Source organism: Chiloscyllium plagiosum, chromosome 9 (genome assembly GCF_004010195.1).
Source record: "Chiloscyllium plagiosum isolate BGI_BamShark_2017 chromosome 9, ASM401019v2, whole genome shotgun sequence".
NCBI lineage: Eukaryota > Metazoa > Chordata > Chondrichthyes > Orectolobiformes > Hemiscylliidae > Chiloscyllium > Chiloscyllium plagiosum.
The window spans coordinates 76,004,573-76,018,300 of NC_057718.1; the positions used below are offsets into that span (position 1 = coordinate 76,004,573).

The 13,728-nt window shown below is 39.1% G+C and overlaps 1 protein-coding gene across 8 annotated transcripts in view; it reads right to left on the reverse strand.

The window, feature by feature from the left end:
* Positions 1 to 13,728, reverse strand: part of LOC122552951 (unconventional myosin-VI) — a 252,618-nt gene that overhangs the window by 152,445 nt on the left and 86,445 nt on the right. For all 8 annotated transcript variants that reach the window (XR_006312565.1, XR_006312566.1, XR_006312567.1 and 5 more), the window contains exon 2: positions 10,263 to 10,408. Coding sequence is in view for 5 of the 8 variants with exons in the window: in XM_043696242.1 (XP_043552177.1) it covers positions 10,263 to 10,379 (117 nt within the window). In the remaining 3 variants the exon portion in view is untranslated. The remainder of the gene's footprint in view (positions 1 to 10,262; positions 10,409 to 13,728) is intronic.

The following is a 13,728-nucleotide window of genomic DNA, read 5'->3' on the forward strand; positions in this document are numbered from 1 at the left end:
TCATTCTCTGTGCTTTGTACAAATTTGGTCTCCTTATTTGAAACCGGATATAAATATTTTTAAAGCATTTCATAAAAGGTACACTTAATCCACTCTTGACATGAACGAGAAGGATTTGAATAGTGTGGGCCAATACCCATTGGAGTTAGAGGAATAAGATGTGATCCTACAAATTATATGGTCATATAATATCAAAAACAAACAAACCTGAGGAAATTTGGCAAAGTACACTCTAAGAGGATATTCCTTCCTGTAAGACAGAACGGAATCAAGGGCAGAGTGTTCAGGAATAAGAAATACTCCTTTTAAAATGGAGATGAGGAGGAATATTTTCTTTGATAGAATTTAGTCTGTGGAATTCATTTCCCAAGATGACAATGGAGGCTGCATCATTACGTTGATATAAGGCTGAGCTAGACAAGATTTCTGATAGACCAGAGAGCCAAGATTTTATTTTGAGAGGGGGTGGAAGCATAGAAAACTGAAGTTGAGCCCACAATCAGATCAGCTACGATCCTTCTGAATGAAGGGCTATATGGGTTGCTCCTCCTAAATTCTATGTTCCTATGTAGGAATGAACCAAACAGAGGTGACAGAGACACAAATACCAGGCAGCTCAGACCACCAATGCTCTACCAGAGGAGCACTGACGACGTCACCTAGCGAGATGATGAAACATGTGCAGAAAAACAGAAAAATATCTGCTCAGCGAACAAATCTATGACCTTTTCAGGATGAGTGCAATTGGCAAATAAACCTCAACACAGATGAGCATAGGTGGACCATTTCTGTCAGAAGAATGGCTCAGTGGTTAGCACTGCTGCCTCTCAGCACCAGGGTCCCAGGTTCGATTCCAGCCTCGGACAACTGTGGGGAGTTTGCACATTATCCCCGTGTCTGCGTGGGTTTCCTCCAGGTGCTCGGTTTCCTCCCACGGTCCAATGATGAGCAGGTCAGGTGAATTGGCCATGCTAAATTGCCCATAGTGTTAGGTGCATTAGTCAGAGGGAAATAGCACAGGGTGGTTTACTCTTCAGAGGGTCGGTGTGGACTTGTTGGGCCAAATGGTCTGTTTCCACACTGTATGGAATCTAATCTAATCTAAAATAAGGCAGCCATCGTACTCCTTAGAAATGGGTCGAAAATGACAGAACAGCAGAAAGAATTGGAGATGCCAATAAGGCCATAATGTAGCAGCCTAGGTTATTAAGCCATTCAAGAATGGAGCTCATTACTGAAGGGATAGGACTGGAAAGCTAAGAAAGAGATACTATTTGATTAAATCACACTTGGATTACAGATCACACATGTACAGCAGGAATTTATCCTCCAGGTCAGGACTTCAGCATCAGGGTCAATGAAGGGTCACAATACTGCACTGTTTGGGAGACCAGACTCCCCAAATTGGTCATCTCTAGTGGTCAGAGGGTGGACTGTTGAATTAGCAACAATGGATGGTGTCTCGAAGCTGGAGGGCCAATGGGAGACCCTGCAACACTGAAGGAACAGTGGCTTATAGATGAGGTAAGAAGGACCACACCATTTTGAGGCAACCTCTCCAATTCCGTACACTTTTTAATATTAAAAAATGTTTTATCAGCGACATCACCACACAGAGAGGGGGACTGCCTCCACAGAGTTAGCAGCAGTTACAGCTCAAAGATAGCCTGGACCCACCCAGCCAGTAGTCCTTCAGGCAGTTGATCTCATCCCTTTTGCTTTAGGGGGTTCAGAGGCAATTCTGACAATACACCTCAACTGACTAGTGCAACTGGTTACACACCACTTGTGATCAGGCAGCTGTGCTGACCCCATTCTCTCTGCAGGAAAGTGACCAGGTGCACCATAATGCCAGGAAGCCAGCAAATTGGCCAGTAAACTGAATTTTCACAGAGGGCTGCCACCACAATCACGGTCAACTGGAATCTAAAGACCCTACTCCAGCTGTAACAGTTTTACCTCTGCTCTCTTATAACCTAAATTTTAGTTTGAAGTGAAAAGTATCCCATATGCCTGTCCTGTGACTTTCTACATACACACATCATAAGGTCGCTCTGCTCCACCACTCCTGAGTCAGAACCTTAACCTTTAACGTGTATTCACATGTCTCCATTCCATCCTCCCCAAAGTAAATTACCACACACTTTGCCAAACTAAATGTCATTTGCCACTTTCCTGCTCACTTGGTCAGTCTATTGAAATTTTCTTGAAGACTGTAGCTATCTTCGTGATCAACCATAATTTTCATCTGGAAGCTTCTTTAACACATATACCTCACACTGTGGTATAAATAATTTAGTCTTCGAACAGCAAAGAACCCAATGCTGGATCCTGCAAATTCTCAAATGAAACTGTGGGAACATCCTGAAAACATCAAGTGCACAATACAATGAGATTTTTGCTTTACTTCTGAATGATAAAAAAGTCATCACAAGGTGTGAAAATTACTTTGTATACAATTTGAAGTGAGTGTTTCATGGTACATTCAGTGAAGAATCGTGCATACGCTCAAATTCAGGTTGCAAAAATGCAAAGATTGGAGGTGGGGTATCTTGTAACAGTCAAGTAACATCATTCAGCAGAACAGCCTTAAGATGCAAATACTGCTTCTCACACAAGATTAGTTCACATAGCTGTGATGGACAAGAGACTAGATTCCTTGTTAGTGAGAGAAGAATAATAAAAAGAATGCGTTGTTACAAAGTTTAAAACTGTTCATTTCAAGAAACCAAATTTGGTATTTTTTTTTTAATCTAATGTTGCTTTTATTCCTCACACAAGCTGTTTCAATTCCTGCTGAGATCTACACTCAAGAACAATTAGAGATGATGAAACATGTTAAACCTAAAATGTTGCATATAATGTGCGCTACCGTTTTTTTTTGCAATCTGTACAGCCTTTTACAAGATAGCTTTAGGCGCAAAGATGCTGTTTTTTTGTAAGACTAGAAACAATATTTCCCAAGGCTAGATGGGAGATAGGAAAAGGAATGTACATTTGGGAGCAATTTAATTTGCCCTCCCAAGAAAACAATATGAAAGTAACAACGTTCAGAAGAAAAATAATCAAGTGCTAACTGTTGGAAAGCGTTGCTCTTTAAGATTACGATGTTCTTAAAATCCAGTGACTAATGTTGAAGAGAATGAAACTTATTCTAATTGCAATTCATTAAACTATTGAGGATTAAATAAATTTGTACTGAATTTTTATTTGGATTTGTCTTGTCATGATGTGTGTATTCTAACAAGGCCACTTCAAAATAGATTGCAACAGCTGAGAGCATGGGTAGATGGTCACATTCAGTACTACTTAAATCAAGCTTGGAAACAGCACCATTCCCGATCATAGGAAATGGATTTTGGTGTTAATCACTACAATTTTAATGTTGGCAATTTTTAAGCAAACAAACCTTTCACTATAATCTAGGAGTGATGCACCTGATGACTCCGTAAGGATTAGGAAATTCAAGCAAATTAGCCTAAACAGGGTACTGCACTGTGCACAAAAAAAGAAAAGTATTGGTCCTAGAAATAAGGACTATTTTGTGATGTTCAGATAATTATGGGAAATCCAAATAAGACATGGTGTCACTGAAAAACTCATTTCACTCGACTACAAATGGTCAATAGCCAGCTGCATGAAACGGGACTTCATTATTGTACGGAGTGGAAAATAGATGTGCCAAATGGGTTCCTGTCCTCATAGGTCATAGTACTTTGTTTGCATCCATTGCTGCTCCACTTGTATATCTCTTGCTAATAATTGTCTCATGATGTAATTTTGTCTTTTAAAGGTGGTAAGTCTAACAGGGGAGGTGTAAACACCAAAACAAGACATCGTTCATGCCTCATTAGTCCAATGTTTACTGTGATTTTTTTCATAGCTTAAGAATAATCGTCAAAAAGAGTGCTTTTGCATCAAAAGAACACACCCCAGAGACACACAAGAGACTCACTCTCATTCAGTTGGTAGAATAGGAAGAAATCAGATTGTCATTAAGAATATTCTATATGGAGCTGCAAACAGGTGGTTTTAAACAGTCAAACTAGTAATAAATATATTAGATGCACGTGGATTTTTTTTGTAATGCCTTGTGCTTTTTTGCTTCAATGTTATATGTAAATATATCAAACAATGTGTTTAGCCTCTACACAGAGGATTGTCAGAGCATGTAATGTAATTGCCACGTTGCATTAGTTTTCAATGTCCAGGCTTTTCCACCTATGCCCAGCAAAATGCTGTAAATCTGAAATAAAGTCAGAAGAAAAAATCTGGAAATAACCAAAGAATTTTATTCCGCTTAAAGTATTCTTTTGGCTTCAGGAAATAGTAATCCTAATCCACATATGAGAAAGATTTTGGGGATGCCTGAACTGTTATCTCACAGAAATTCACAAAATGATTTACTCAAAATATTGTGTGTTGTCAACACTATAAAATCAACAGTGGGCAGCTTTCTAAAAAAGAAAAACAAGTGTTATGCTCAGTGACATGTGAAATCCCAAGCGTGTGGGAGATATTTTAATGCAGTGATGTCACTTCTGAATTACCTTGGGTCTCCGTGGGCAGTAAACAACTTATATTCCATGACATAAAACATTTTACCAAATAGGTAAGATGTGGACATTAAGTTTCCCAGGCAATTTAAAACAACACCGAAAACCAAAGTTAGAAGCTGTCTCCAGCAGACAGCAAAAGTACCTATATTGAAATTTTCTATAACTGATTAAATCTGCAAGAGGAAGACATCAACTGATGAATCAAGAAAACAATGTAGAACTGACCCAGCCCATAACAGTCATTTTCAACAGATGTAAACCAACAGGCAAACAGATTTTCTCCCCATTCTAAGGTAAACATTGTTAACTTTCACATGACGACACACACTTTATGGAGATATATTTCAAATAATTAAATATTTTCCTCAGAATTAATTTCAAATGGATTCTCATCGATAAACAAATAATCTTAAACCACGCACTCGACAACAATATTCTAACTTGTCCTCATTGCCTACACCCGCACTGGAATGAAAACCCAAAAGGAATAGAATTCATTAGTGAAATTATCCTTCCACATGTCCATCAATTAAATTTACTTCAAAGTTTTCTTTCTTAGCACAACCACAGACATAATAAATAAGACTAGCTTTTGTGGCAGTCATTAATTCAGTTTGAATTCGCCAAGTAAAAGCTTCCTTTTATATAGTATCTTTCACATCCAGAGGCCATCACAAAAATGTCTTTGGCCAAGGAATTAATGTTGCTGTGTAGAAAAACAGCAGTTTTAAACTGAAATGAAATGAATAGCTGGGCAAATCAGTTTTTGGAAGTTAAAAATAAATAGTTAATCCACTGGGAAATAGTACCATGGAAGCTTTAATGCTTATATAAACAGAAAATAAGTGCACGAGGCCATTTGGCCCTTTTGGCCTGCACCTTCAAATCAAAAAAATTATGGCTGATCATGTAATCTCAGTATCCCATTCCCACTCTCTCCCCATACCTCTAGATCACTTTAGTTGCAAGTGCCACGTCCAGCTCCCTCTTAGAACAAAGAGGGATACAAAACACAGGAGTAGGCAGTTTGACCTGTCAAGCCTGCACCGCCACATTTTGCCCTGTCTTCACTTACAGGATCCGTATCCCTCTATTCCCTTCCTTTTCAAGTATTCATCCAACTCCTTCTGGAATGTTGCTATTATATCTGCTTCCACCACCACCTCTGGCAATGCGTTCCAGGCACTCACCACCCTGTGTGTCAAAAACTTGCCTCGCACAGCTCTTTTAAACTTCCCCCACTCATACCTTGAACCGGTCTCCTAGTAATTGACCCGTCCACCCTGGGAAAAAAAAGTCTCCACTCCATCCCTGCCATTCACAATCTTATGAATTCTATTAGGTCACCCCTCAACTTCCTGCGTTCCAGTGAAAACAAACTCAGTCTATCCAAGCTCTATTTATAACTAAAATCACACCAGGCAACATCCTAATAAACTTATTCTGTACTCTATCGAAATCATCCACATCCTTTTAGTAGTATGGTGATCAGAACTATGTGCAATATTCCAAGTGTAGCCTACTAAAGTTCTATAAAGCTGCAGCATAACTTGTCTCTCCTTACACTCAATGCCCCTTCCAATGAAGGCAGGCATGCCATAAGCCTTTTTTACTACCTTATTTACCTATGCTGCCACCTTCAGGGATCTGTGGGCCTACACACCCAGATCCCTCTGCATATCAATACTCTTTAGGGTTCTGCCATTCACAAATATATCTAATGAACTTGCTCCAACAGCTTCCTGCAGGAGAGGATTCCACAGGTTCACAACTCTTGAGTGAAACAATTCTCTCTCACCACAGCCCTGAATGGCCTACCCCTTATTCTTAGATTGTGATCCCTAGTTCTGGACATCCTCATTGGGAAAATTGTTTGCGCATCTAGCTTGTCCAGTACCATCAGGATTTTATATATGTTTCTATGAGGTCCCCTCTTATTCTTTTAAATTTCAGCCAACACAAGCCCAGTCAATCCAGTCTTTCCTCATATGTCAGCACAGCCATCCCGGGAATCAGTCTGGTGAACCTTTGCTGGACTCCCCCAGTAGCAAGAACATGCTTCCTCAGACTAGGAAACCAAAACTGCACACAGTACTCAAGGTGTGACCTCACCAAGGCCCTGTATAACTGCAGTAAGACATTCCTACTCCTAACCTCAAATCCTCTCACTATGAAAGCCAGCATGCTGTTGCTTTTCTCACTGCCTGCTGCAACTGCATGACAGCCTTCAGCATGACATCCAGGTCTCGTTGCAGCTCACCTTCTCCTAAACTGCCACCATTCAAGTAATCGGCTTTCCTGCTTCTGCAACCAAAGTAGGATAACCTCACATTTGCCCACATTATATTTTATTTGCCAAGTGTTTATCTAAGAGCATCAGAATGATAGTATCTCCAGTATTCCCCAGTGTTGCTAGCCTAAATCTCCGGCTCAAATCCCAGAATGAAATATGAAGCCACTGGCATTCTAACATTAAAAGACTGAATATACAATCTGGGAAATATGTTATTTCCATCAATATTCCAGATTACAGGGGATGCAGAAAGGATGTTGGCTAGGTTGGAAGATTTATAAAAATGTTTTCAATATTGGTAAAAAGGTAAATCATGGCTAATAAGAGGGATGCCTCTTCTTGATGTGGCAATGCTCATGTCTTCTCCCACAAAATAAGAAACTGGGCATTAATATCATGATATTTGAAGAATCCAACTTACATTCATTACAGCTCATTATGTACAAACATTACAATGATAGCCAACAATTGTTAGAGATTTTCACGTATTCTAATATTGAAAATGACAATATGTATAGAAGGCACAGAATTCCTCAAGGGATTTTATGGAAACCTTTACAGCAAGTGCTTAACAAGCATAGTAAAATGAACAGCAATTCTGGGCTTAGTTCAGTTTAATGTAGGAATATCTGTGGAAGAACCTGTTTTAAATAGCAATCATAACTACATTAAACATAACTAAATTATGGAAAAAGGACAAAGTAAGACCAGAAATAAGAAACTGAAGAACACCTAACATTATTAAACCAAGGTGCAATTTCACAGAAGTAGGAAGGAAAGAACTACTTTGGAGGTAAAATAGCCAGAGGGGATTTTCAAGGTTGTCAGAGCAGGTTTAGAACAAATGTGTTCCCATTTAATTCCAGTTAATTTTGGATCCAAATTCCACAAGATGTTTTTATGATTAGAAGGCAACTCGAGTAAAATTCTGCAGGCTTAGAAATAGGTCCTTTGCTTTTTCGACTTAAATGTAGTGAGATATTTGCATATCCTACCAATATTGGCTATGCATTGAGAAGGATGAAATAAAGCTGAAGATCTCAACTGACTGGATAAATGAGTGGTAACTGGTAAACAGATCAGTGCAGAGAAACATGAGGTAGGACATTTCAGGCTGGATAACGAGAGCAGGAGATGTATTGCACATGGTAAGGTAATGAGAGCGAGAGCAAGAGCAAGAACCTGAAGCAGAGTCATTTGGCATGGAAACAGACCCTTCAGTCCAACTCATCCATGCCAACTAAGTTTCCCAAACTAAACTAGTCCCACTTGCCTGCATTTGGTCCATATCCCTCTAAACCTTTCCTATTCATGTACATATCCAGATGTTTTTTCAATGATTTTATGTATCTGCATCCACCACTTCTTCTGACAATTCATTCCACATACAAACCATCTGTGTGAGAAAGATGTTTCTCAAGTCTCTTAAATCTCCCTCCTCGAACCTTAAAAAATCACCCTTAGTTTTGAACTCCCTCACCATAGGGAAAAGGCATTTGCTATTCACCTTATCCACGCCCATCATGATTTTATAAACCTCAATAAGTCACCCCTCATCCTCCTACGCTCCAGTGAAAAAGGTCCCCGCCTATCCAGCCTCACCTTATAAGCAAATCCTCCAGTCCCAGCAACAGCATTGTAAATCTTTTCTGAACTCTTTATAATTTATTACCCAGAACTGTACAAAGTACTTCAAAATGGCCTCACTAGTGTCTTGTACAACCTCAATATGACATCCCAACTTCGACACTGAACAGTCTGTGCAATGAAGGTAAGCCTGCTGGACACCTTAAACACCATATCAACCTGCGACACAACTTTCAAAGAACTATGTACTTGAATCCTGGAGGTGTCTCAGGGACCTATCATTAATTGTATAAGCCCTGCCTTTGTTTGTTTTACCAAAATGCAATACTTTACATTTATCCAAATTAAAGTCCATCTGCCTCTCCTCAGCCTGTTGACCCAATTGATCAAGATCCCTTTGTAATCTTCCTTCACTGTCAACTACACCACCAATTTTGATGTTATCCACAAACTCACTAACCATTCTTCCTAAATTCTCATAATTGACAAACATAAGTGGACCCAGCATCGAACCCAACAGATCACCACTGGTCACAGGCGTCCAGTTTGAAAAATAACCCTCCACCATCCTCTGTCCCCTACTGTCAAGCCAATTTTGCATCCAATCAACAAGTTCTCCCTGAATCCATGTGATCTAACTTTACTAATCAGTCTACGATGTAGAACCTTGTCAAAGGTTTTAGTAAAGTCAGATTGACCATGTCTACCACTCTGCCCTCAATCGTTTTGAGTACTTCCTCAAAAAAACTCAAGCGCGTGAGACACAATTTCCCACACACATGTCCACAGGTCACTGATGGTAAAGGTGTCATAACAAATACTTATATTTATTTTAGAGTCAGAATCATAGAGCATGGAATCAGACCCTTTGGTCCAACTCATCCATGCTGACCAGACTCCCCAATATAATCTAGTTTCATATGCCTATAAACTTTTCTATTCATATACATTTTAAACGTAATTGTACACCCTCCACCATTTCCTTTGGCAGCTCATCCCATACACGGCCACCCTCTGCATAAAAAAAATTACCCCTCAGATCCTTTTTATATCTTTCTCCTCTCACCTTAAACCCATGCCCTCTAGTTTTGGATTGCCCTACCCTGGGTAAAAGACCTTGGCTATTCACCCTATCCATGCCCCTCATGATTTATAAACCTCTATAACGTAACCCCTCAAACTCCGACACTCCAGCTCATAAGCCTCAGTCTATTCCACCTCTCCCTATAACTCAAACCTAGCCAATGTTTTTGACTCAATGCCAGGGAATAGAAAGCAGGAAGGTGACATTAGAGTTGTAACATTCTTTAGGTTGTGGTTAGATTTCTGGTCACCATATTAAAGAAAGCATTTGATCACATTGCATAGTGTGCAGAGGTAACTTAAAAGGACATTGCTCACAATGGAGAATTTCAGCTCGGAGGAAAACTTGCATGGAATAGGTTGTTTTCGTTGAAGCATGTGAATTTGATTAAGATGTACAAAATTGTGTGGCTCCTTGACAGAGTGAATCGGAGGGAACTAAACCCCTCAACAGAAAATCAAATGATCAGATTTAAAGTCATTGACAGGATGGCCCCAAGGAATGATGCCAACAGCTACTTCCAGCACCTAACAGGAAAATTACCTAGACTGGAAGCACCATGTGGGTTGATCTTGTAACTTGCCAATGTCACTCAATGTTTTGCACATTGCACATGCAATAATCCATCGTGGACGCAAATCAGCGTGAACTTGCCATTTCTTTTCATATTCTCAGGATGTCCCAAAACAGAACAATTCATAGATAGCCAATGTAAATAACATTTGAGTATCATGCTCACCTTGTTTCTTTGATTCAAAGGTTCAATTGTTAAGGAGTCAACACCAATGTCAATAATGGAACCCAGCTGGAACCCATCCAGGGGATGTGGAGCCCACACAGGCTTCCCGTCGTCCATGTTCACTTTTCTTAACTAACCACGATTCCCTAGTTTAAGAAAACAAAACACAAGCAAATAAGTTTATGCTTTTTATAAACATAGTGCATCTGGCAACTAAAAATGGTGTCCCATCAAGTGTGATTAGTTTAGAATGGTGTCATGGTCAGCATGGTGGGCTAAATTGCCTGTTCCTGTGCTGTAAGTCTTACTGTAGCACATTTTAAGCATACAGTGATACCTCTGAGTTCCTTGCACCTGAGCTGGAAGGATACAGTGAGAGGACTGAAGGAAAGAGGAAATAACATCATGGAGAAGCACCTCCATAAGCACTTTGAAAAGGCGGCGACAAGGTGGCTTTAACCAAAGTTGATCGAAAACTTTTGGCGTGGGGTGGTGGTAGGACAGGGAGTTGGTGTTGGGGTGCTGCACAGGTGAAGTTATGTCACAATTTAAAGAATGAATGAATGTTTCAACATAATATTTTTCCAATTCAATAGCTTTTCTCTTCAAAATCATTTAGGAGTTAAACAAATGAAGCAGTTATATAAGTGAAGTAACCTTTTTACTCTCAATGATCAGCTAACACCAAGTTGTTATTTCTAAATCATGGGAACAAGTAAATAATTTTAAAAGTTAAACAGATTACTTTGATAAGCTGAGAAACATGGTTCCAACAAAATATGTTTGAGACAAAAATGCAGGTGAATTAAAAATAGTGGTGATTTAATAGCTATGGACATTTCCCACACCAATTTATTGACTAAATTACAATTATAATTTGGGAAAATGCAGCAAGTATTAAGCAATATGGGACACAGTTGTGTACATAGAATTTGCTCACAGATCAACAATGAACTCACTGAATGTGGCAGAGGAAGTCTTTTAGAAATCAATGTTATTATTATTAAATTACTGTATGAAATGACTATTTACCATTAAATCATTATTTTTAAAATGTTAAATTAGTCAATTTTAATTATTGCATGTTAATGATATTGATTGGCACAACAAGATGTCATAAGACAAAAAAATTATCTTGATGTATAGGGTGAACGATCGGACTGAATAGATTTCTGTTGTCCCAGCTTGAAATGACATACAAGAGGCATTGTAAAGAAGAAAGGGTTGAAGATGGGGTAAGTAGTTGGCAGGGACAGGGAGGTCAAGAGGCGATTGTCAAAGAGAAGGATAATGGTGACAGATTTAAAAGGAGAGTATTTGTATCAGTCCCAAGGTGTACAAGACAAAAAGGTTTCTGCAATATAGGCCTCTGTTTCCAGCAATGTTGAAGTCCTGAATTACAAAACAATTGTTTCCTACCCATCCTAATATGATAAAATTGATTCCTTCATCCAAGTCAACCCTGTAGATAATAAATAGTTTAGACCCACAGATCCCTACAGCATTCCATTAGTCTCAGTTTGCCAACCTTAAAATGACCCATTTGTCCAAACTGCTTCCTATTAGCTAACCAGCCCTCAGTCCATGTTAATATCATTCCAAGCACCATATATGTGTCATAATCTCATATGTCACATTTAAAAGGTGGTCTTTGGAAATCTAAGTGTACTATAACTACCAATTCCCATTTATTCACATCTTCATTACATCCTCAAAAATATTAATAAATTTAACAAACACAAGTCCCCTTTCACAAAGCTATATTGACTCTGACAAAACGATTATGATTTTCTAAATGTTCTATTACTCTCCCTTAAATAATGGATTCTAGCATTTTTCAAATGACAGATGTCAGGCAAACAGGCTCCTAGTCTCGTGCTTTTTTATTGCTCTCTCTTCTTAAACAAAAAGTGTTAAATATTCAGTTTTCCAACCTCCCAGAACCTGGGAACATTTGGAAGATTACAACTAACACATCCAATCTCTGTGCAGCCACTTTGTTCTTTTTTCAACTAGAGCCTGGGACACCCTATGGTACTGGAGTTTTTGTGCTCCGGAGGGGCTTTTGAATCTGGATCCTTCTGACTCAGAGGCAAAAGATGCAACCAACTTATCATAGCCACAGAGCAGAACAGTTCATAAGGCTTAATTTCTAAACAGGACCTGTGGCAATGAAATTGTAGAGTTTAAAAAAATAAGAGCCAGATTGTCCACTGCCAGACAGTCATTATTTCAGCTCAGATAGAAGCTGTACAATGGAAACCCTGTGTGAATTCTCAACGTTGAAGGAATTGCCTGTGCAGTTTAATTTTTTTTGCTGGACAATTCCAGTTTAAAATCGGAGACTTGGCAGGGTTCCAACAAACTAAATTACTCAGGAAAAGTTAAATGGTTGAACACATAGCCTAATTCCGGAGTTAGTATTAAACTGACCACATACTTGCCTCTTTCTGCCAACTACACCACCATGGACATCATCCATCCACCGATCAGACCCTGCCCCAATCTCCCTCTCCTCCCACCAAGATAGTGACTTCGGCACTTGCTGAAACTGGCCTTTCCATCAGTAATGCTGCGATTCTCATGGAGCAGATTAATTGGGATTTTGCCCAATTTTCTACAATAGATTTGTCAGTCTTTTTACTTCAACTGTAAACATATTATTCAGCTGTGACAAGTTCATTAAAATTATATTCATGACACTACTTCAGTGCAAGGTCTTTGCATAATTGGGATGCAACATGCATGCCAATTGAGAAATAAAGGATAGAAACAGCTTGCCTTTACAGAGCATCTTTCACGATCTCAGGGAAATTCCAATGTGCTCCACAACCAAGTGTATTTACAGTCATAACGAAATAACTCTTTAGCCATTTTGTATACAGCAAAGTTCCACAAAACATAATGACCAAATAACAAAAAATACAAATCATCTTATGAGCTATTTTCCTACACGTTCCTTCAGTAAGTCCTAAAAATGGCATTCAACAGAGCGCAGGTCTCACAATTAACTGGGAGACAAAGATTAGTCAGGACAGATGTAGAGCTCATTAGTAATATGGAATTTTGTAATTCACTTGGGGCCTTGGACCTCTCATGTGAAAGGCAATGCTTGCAATGCAATCTTGCAAACAAATAACTTGTACTGAAGTGAAACTCAAACCCATGAATTTTCGACAAGACATAAAACTGCCATTCAGCCACATCTGACACCAGCAAATGAACTTACTATGCTACACATCGATGATGTTCACTGGATTGAGAATTACTGTGTGCCGGCAGATGTATTGTTTGTATATTTCAACATGTTTTTTAACTTTGTAATTTCACTCTTGCCATGCCAGGGGGATTTCAATTTAGTTCTCGCCCTGCAAACTGAATAATTCCAGTCACTAAAGGACCACCTTTAGTTTCTATCTTCTAAAAAGCAAGCAACTTAACTAAAAGTGGCTTTGGCTCTGAACAG